The sequence below is a fragment of the Nestor notabilis genome, unplaced genomic scaffold, assembly GCF_000696875.1.
Source record: "Nestor notabilis isolate BGI_N333 unplaced genomic scaffold, ASM69687v1 scaffold27102, whole genome shotgun sequence".
Classification (NCBI taxonomy): domain Eukaryota; kingdom Metazoa; phylum Chordata; class Aves; order Psittaciformes; family Psittacidae; genus Nestor; species Nestor notabilis.
Window position 1 is genome coordinate 78741 of NW_009918372.1, and position 7675 is coordinate 86415.

A 7675-nucleotide genomic window follows, 5' to 3' on the forward strand; every position below is an offset into this window, starting at 1 on the left:
GGCAACCTGGCAGCATGGAAACACCTCTGGGATCCCCCCGAGCAGCAGCAAGGTGTACAACGGGGTGTGCTCGGGCTGTTCAGTTCCCTCCCGAGCGTCTTCCGCGGCACTAACAGAGATGCTGCTGTCGCAGGACTGCAGGGCCGGAGGAGCTCCCTCGCTCCAGCCTGCTCTTCCTTTGCCCACTCATGGATCACTGGCAAACTCTCAGCACACGGTTCCTCCCCACCTCGTAGGGTAAGGACATTTGGGTGACTCATAATGACTTGTTGAAGGCAGTCAGATACATGGTGCATCCAACCTCTGCTCAGCCTTTTAAAGAAGGTACAAGCTTACAGAGGTGTCTCACTATCCTCCTCACAAGGTCCTGATGCCTGGTGGGTGGTGTTGCACTACTGGGACCCTGGAGATCTGAGAATTAACCCCAAAGATGCAGTATGTGCAAGGAAACCTCCTCTACCTGCCATCCAGCTTGCTCCTTCCCATAGGAAGCCCATTTTGCAGCAGTTTCAAGGTAGGGAAGCTTTGGGTGCCACACTGGGCACCCCCAGCCTTACCTTCACACGTAGGTGGAGGTCCTTCAAACTGGAGATGGGTGCCCAGTCTGCAGGTCAGGATTTCATTTCCAATCAAGGTAAAGCCAGGAAGGCATCTGTACCTCACCACATCACCTGCAGGCAGAAACAGAAAACACTGACCCAAGAGAAGGACCAATACATCAAGGCTGAACCTTGCCCTCAGTACCATGGGGCGCAGAGACCTCTCGACCATGCCTCTGTCATCGAGCTCTGGCATGACTGTGCAGAAATAAAAGGTCCAGACAAAGCATGCTGGAGCCTCAGCTGGGATGAACTGCTGTCATGCTGCTGAGACTGTGATGATCTGTGTAAGCTGTGTCATGTGGAGAGAGCAGACAGGGAGAAAAGCTGCTTTAAAAAAAATCATGGCTACTTCACTGGCTGCAGAAACACTTAAAGTGTGGATGGAACCATGAGCAACAGCAAAACCCACAAAAAGCACAGTGGACGTGGGTGAAAGGTTCTCATCAAAAGAATAAAGGCCTCTAAGCTTTCACACAGCGCTTTGTCTGAACCACCCGAAAGCCGTTATTGTGGCAAAGACTTCTGAATGTTCCAAACAAGCTCGAGGCTTCCACAAAAGCCAAACCACTCCTGTACTAACAGGGAGGAAAAGCCTCGGGACAATCAGATCAATCTGACTCGATGTGAATGTTGGGTGTTGAGCGAGGTCACGCAGAACCCAGTGCCCCACAGTTACACATGGGAAGAGCTCTCCTGAAACCCCAGATAACCACACACAAGTGTCTTCCTGTGGGCATTCCCAGCAGTGGATGGGGGGGAAGGAAGGCTCAGAGGACAGGGAGAGGTTACCTATGTTAAATTCTTCATTCTCAGTGATGATTTCTGCATTGGGAACGATGGTGGGAGGCTGGCATCTGAAGAGCTGGTAGGCTGAAAGAGCAAAGAAGAGTAGCAGATGTTAAGCTGGGGGTGAAGGTGGCCGTGGCCATCTTGGTGCGAAGCACAATGGACACCAGAGCAAATCCTCCCCCTCCACGAGTACAAGGAATTGGCAAAACTGCAACCAGCCCTTTCCCCCTCCAAACCCTACAGAGATGGAGCCAGGTACTTGTGCTCCAAAGCAGCCTCCTCCAGTTTCTCACACCTAATAGGAAACAGGTTTTGGTCAGCCTGTGGAGGCGCAGGTGCCCAGACAGTGTTACTGCATTTGGATGAACATGGAATCATGACCGACGGGTGCTGACGTGAGGCGACGTTCCCAGCGCCTTTGGGGATACTAAGGGAGAAGATCTTGGCGATCTCAGTGGAGTCAGGTCAATCACAGAGGAGGGTGAGTCTCAGACTGCTCCAGCACCAAGCAGATGACAATGATTACTCAGAGAAGTTCATCCTTATGCCCTGTCCTTCAATGGAGATCACGAAACTCACGCAATTTATTTTTAACTTGGAATTATTCATTAACTTCTGCAAATAACTCCAGGAGCGCTCATGGGTTCAAGTGTAAATCCTACATGTGGCCTGCAGTTCACAATGTAATGTGGGCAAGGCTGATGCCAGTGCCTCGTGGGAGGCAGAACAGGGTAGACCTTGTACTCTTTGCTCAATTAGGTGGTTTTTCATGGGTACCTTGTGGCAAAATGGGGAGAAGAAATCCAGTTGATGAGCAGAAACAATTCCTTCTGGCTCCTGCACCTGACCAGTACATTGTAAATAGCAGATTTTCCACCAAACCCAAAAGATCGGCTCACACCAAGCAAAACAAATGCACCACTTACAAGCATGTGGGTGCATAAGGCTTGAGCACTGCGCTGTGTACGAAATAAACACACAAGAGCTGTGGGCACCATTAAATTGAAAATATGGGACTGGGAACTAAATGAATATTAATGAAAGACATTTTCTGCTATTTGCTCAGCACTTCTCTGCATCTTTGCTCCCCCTGCTCCTGACCCTGGACAAGCACAACTTCCTCTGAAATTTTTATCAGCCTTTTTATTTAAGCCACTGGAGCTCAAGCTGCTGCTGAATCTTAATTCTTACTAACTCCACAATGTTGAACTCTTCACACCACAGCAAGGCAGCACCAGGAGGAGGTTTATGACGATGCTTTAACACACATGGACAGAAGATGTCCCATCATCTTGCCCCAAACACCTTACCCCTTAAGCTGGGGTTAGGATAATGTTTTCCCAAACGGCATCTGGAAAAACGTGCTGTTTGGAGATCCAGGGAATGGGCTGGAGGGAACACAGGAGCTTCTGCTTAACGTGAGGGATGGGCTTATTTATCCCATGCGTGCAAGGCAGGTAGAAGCCAAACACGTGCTTACTACAGTGAGCTAAACTCAGCTGGGATGGGGGCAAAGGGAAGTGCCAGCTCTAATTTGGACGGTTGGCCCCTTGGGGCCGGGAGAGCCAGCAGGAGAGGGGAGGCAGCAGGGAAGAATCCTTCTGTGACACAGCAAAGAGCCATCCCAGGAGGGAACACACTCATTTGGAGTCTTTTAAACAGATGTTTGACAGTGGGGGAGGAAGGAAAGGAAACTGTAACAAAAATTGACATTAAATGCTATTTAGAAAAGTGCTTGAGCACATCTACTGAAGTGGAAAGATAACCCGGCATTTACAGCATTAATCTCTCCCTTAATGGACCGTATTTCAACAGAGAGCTGTGATTAAGATGGCTTCAGCATACGGGTGATACAGCAGCAGCAAAGCTCCTTTCAACAGCGCATCCATTTGTTCTCACCAGGACAAAACAGAGTCCTTGAAACCACAGTGGCCCCCCCGAGTTGCTGTGCCAGCTCCCATCACACTCACACGTCCCTGCACCTGAACCAACCCGTCTCCAAACAGGTGCAGCAGCCTCATTTTTCAAGGGATGCTACTGACTCCTTGAGCTCTGTGGATCGCTCCTGTTTCCACTCCTCCACCCTAAGGGAACGTTTCTCTGCAGACATTTGAAAGGGCAGTGGTGCTCTGACATGGTGCTGAGCAGCGCTGTATGGGAAAAGACAATTTAAAGCTGAAGGAGGACGCTCCTATGTCCTACAGGACGCAGGCACAGAAATGAAAATGTACATTGCTGCAGAACCTGAGGAAACTGCATTTCCTGCAGTTACACCCCAAAGGGTGATGACCAAGATTTACCTGCCTGAACCCTTTTCCTGCACCCTTCCTGGTGTGCAAGGCACCACACTCCAAACAAGAGCCTGGGAAGGAGGGAAGAATGACATCCTGGAGGCAACCACCTCAGTCACTTCAGTCTCTGGGGTTAGGCTTTATACCAAAGCCCCATGTATACAGGGAGCAATGAGGCAGTAAATGACACTTCAATAAAAGGCAGAGCAGTTGCCAGAGTGCCCAGATGCTTAACAGGTTATAAATGACTGCAGAGTACCCTGATCCCTACCAGCACCACCCCCAGACCTTCCATGCCTGCGGTGGCTTTATACCCCACCTATCAGCTAAAGAAACGCCAGTACAAAATGCTATCAAGATTAGAGAACAGCAACATATGCTGCTGGCCCCTAACCACAGCAATCACAGTACCTAACTCATCTTACAAAAGCTGCAGCAGTGTTTACACCCTCCTCATTTCTGAGCCAAACTGCCTACACCATGTTTTGTGTAACTGGTACGTCCTCGCCACTGTCTGGCAAAACAAACCTTACAGCGTTCCGCAGTGCCACCATCCCGGGCGAAGCCTGGCAAACATTCCTTACCTCCAGCCTGTTGTCTTTCAGAACTGAGCATAAGCTGAGCCGTTCTGCACAGGGTCACGCATGGCTCCGCTGACGTGGCTGCCAGCAAATTACTGAAGCCAGAGGAGGTCTCCATTTGCACATTCCAAAATCCCAGCACTGCTGTAGGAACTTGTCAGCTAATCTGATTTAAAGTCGGGCTCTGGTTTAGTGGTGGAAAGCAAATGCTCTCATTTCAATGTAATACCCAACATCTCTCTAGTGTGAGCTGTGCTCACACCAAAGAACCCCCAGGTAATGCAGGGATTTACGTGAGTCCCCTTCCTCCCCAGAGAAATGAAGCCACCTTGCAGCCGGGACACAGCTATCATTTGAAACAGGCAACCAAAATCATAGAATCAGAGAATCCCAGCCTGGTTTGTGTTGGAAGGGACCTTACAGTTCATCCAGCTCCAGCCCCTGCCACGGGCAGGGACACCTCCCACTAGAGCACGTTGCTCCAAGCCCCTGTGTCCAACCTGGCCTTGAACACTGCCAGGGATGGGGCAGCCACAGCTTCTCTGGGCACCCTGTGCCAGCGCCTCAGCACCCTCACAGGGAAGAGCTTCTGCCTCAGAGCTCATCTCAATCTCCCCTCTGGCAGGTTAAAGCCATTCCCGTTGGCCTGTCCCTACAGGCCCTTGTAAGAAATCCCTCTCCAGCATATGAGAAAGAACCCTCCTCTCAGTCACCTTTGTTTGCCATAGTCAGGACAATAGAAGGGGAATCTTCTCTTCCGCAGAACTAGTCCTCCCCACAAGCCCCTCGATAGCCCATGGACAGGTATAAAGCATGTGCTGCTCAGGAAGCAATACACACCATAGAAATAAATGGCAAAGATCCCTCCATTGGCTGCATCACTGTGGAATTTCATCAGGACCTGATTGGAAGAGCTTTGGGCTGATTTCTTAGCAGAGTTGCCAGTGAACACACCAAGCTGTGGGGCTGTTTGCTGTGGACCATCCCTAAAATCACATGTCAGAAACACAAGAAAAGAGCATTATTACATGTCTTTAATCCTAGGCAACAACCAGCCTCCTCCACTGCACACCCAGGAACTCCTCCACACTCTTCCTCCCTTGTCCTCCCTTTACTACATCTTTATTACAGTCTCAGGAGCTCCCTGGGCAGCTGAGCTGGATGCCCAGGCCCTCTCCCCACTCCATTACAACCAGGATCATCTCCCTGGCAGTGCAGTGCTCACCCAGCAGCCAAGTCCAAACAGAAATTCCATTTTTAATGAAGTCAGGGCCAGTTTTCCAGAGGAGTTGCTCCCTGTTTGCACAGCAGACACCCCAATACTTTGAAAGGCAGGTATTGACTGAGTGCTACAAGCTCAAGCATGTGGCACAAGCTCTTTAGCCAGGACAGCTACGGTGCTCCCCTGGCTGACTGCGGCTGATCATGTGCCATTTCTCTTCCTTTTTCCAAATAGGAAACCAGGGAAGGATGAGCCCAGCCTGTAGGGCTCCGGTGGTGAAGAAATCAGTGCTGCTTCATTAACCACATCAGAGCTGCCTCCATTCTACAGCAGAGGTCACAGTTCCCAGTTACTGCTGGTTAGAAGGCCGGTTCTGGTGCTAATGCCATCCTGGCATTGCCTCCGCAGCCTGGGAAGTGGCCTGGATTCAAAGCTGTGCATTGTGGTTGCAAAAGAAAAATCCAAAGCCAACACTGGTAAACGTGAACAATTTACCAAGGACTTTTTCTTCATTCAGCCTCTATCCAGACAGGTAGCCACAGAAAAAGTGCAAAAGGAACAAAAATGAGCCCCATTAAAATGCCTGTCAGAGAAAGAAGCAGCAAAAGGCAATTCCTGTTATGCAAGTACAAACAAGATTAATTTCATCTAACTTCAGCTTGAGATAAAGACCCCGTTTACCATTCATAAAGTGTCTTCTGCAAAGCCCCCTCAGCTTCCCAAGAGGTGTTCCCTCATTCCACTGAGCATTTTGGAGGTGAAGGGACAGGCTGATGTCCCAGCAGAACATGGGGGGCTCCTGCTGCAGCCAGGCTGTGGGTCAGCTCAGCGCCTGCTCGGGGTTACTGTGGCAAACCAGTGGGGCAGAGGCACTGCACGGGGCTGATGTGCTTCGTTTTTAACTGATGATCACAGAGATTAATACCAAAAAAAGGCCTACAAGGTCTGACAGGCGCTGGTGTATGGCCAAAGGTGGGACTACTCCTTGTGAGCTACACAACACTGAGGCAAAAGCACCATGGAAGTGAATGATTTCTGTCCAGATTCCCCTCCAGACCCCAAGGGTGACACTTGCACCTCTTGGGATGAGCAGCAAGTGATGACCCCCTTCCCTGACCTTGTACTCCCTGCCTGTATCTTTCAGGAAGGCAGCACGAAGAGTGTCTGGGGAGAGCCCCTGGCCATTTCACTAGCCCCTTGCAGCACATGGTCTTTAACAGAAAGGCTCTATCCAGGTTAAAAAAAATTCCAAATCCTCGCCCAGAGGATGCTCCTACTCTCAAACACAGCAGCAGGAGCTCTATTTATCTGCAAGAGCATCTTTCCGAAATGGAGCCTCAGCAGCAACTCCACTCAGCCCTCACACCTCTGCTATACCCACCAAACTGTGATGAAATCGTTGTAGGGCTCTGTCTGCAGCAGAGTGAAGTTGAGGTGGATTCCATATCCCACTGGCACTGTGAGAAGCCAAGTGCAGTCCTGGGAATTGGGGTACTGGTTGGGGAAGCCAGGAGAGTAAACGGTACCATTCTGGGTGGTGACGTTCCCCCCACAAGGCACTGCAGGTAATCAGACAGAAACACAAACCTCATGAAGAAGCAGTAACTCTTAAAGAGCCTCTTATTTCCCATCTTTCTTTCAGTTTTTTGGATAAGAAGATAGCAATCCTGGACACAGGAGGATCCAGCTCCCAAACCTGCCCTAGCTTGCCTCGAATAATTCTTACCTGTCACGGTCCCATCTAACATTTTCAACTTCATCCCATTACAACAGATTTATTAAGCGCTTCCAAGCGGAGAGTGGCAGGGCTGTTTGTACAGCTGTGAGAGCCAGGTGTGCAAATAAACTTTATCTTATGCCCTAGTAAGAGTCTTTGGGCTCCACCAGCTGCCTGCACCCATGCATGGAAAATACATCTCCTGATGAGATCACACCAGTGGGCACATCTCCCCGCTTGTTCATCCAGCGTGGCCTGGACCAGAAGCACCGAGCAGCTGGCTTTTCACAAAGCCCATCTGAGCAGGGGGGAAATGATGATTTGTATGACAGCAGCATCCAATTCATTAATTGAGATGACAGTTCTATTGCATGAGGTATCTTCCAGCTCCAAATGAACTTGCAGACTAAAGAGAGGCAATTAGAAACAGCCTGGGCAGTGGCAATGAGGGACAGGAAGATGACATCCTACTG

The 7675-nt window shown here is 50.0% G+C and overlaps 1 protein-coding gene across 1 annotated transcript in view; it reads right to left on the reverse strand.

Moving 5' to 3' along the window:
• LOC104401939 (CUB and sushi domain-containing protein 1-like) overlaps positions 1-7675 on the reverse strand; it is a gene marked incomplete at its 5' end in the record, with an annotated part of 63110 nt that overhangs the window by 40167 nt on the left and 15268 nt on the right. Inside the window, 4 exons of the mRNA XM_010009677.1 lie at positions 558-671; positions 1392-1472; positions 5104-5249; positions 6867-7044. Of these exons, the coding sequence (XP_010007979.1) occupies positions 558-671; positions 1392-1472; positions 5104-5249; positions 6867-7044 (519 nt within the window). The remainder of the gene's footprint in view (positions 1-557; positions 672-1391; positions 1473-5103; positions 5250-6866; positions 7045-7675) is intronic.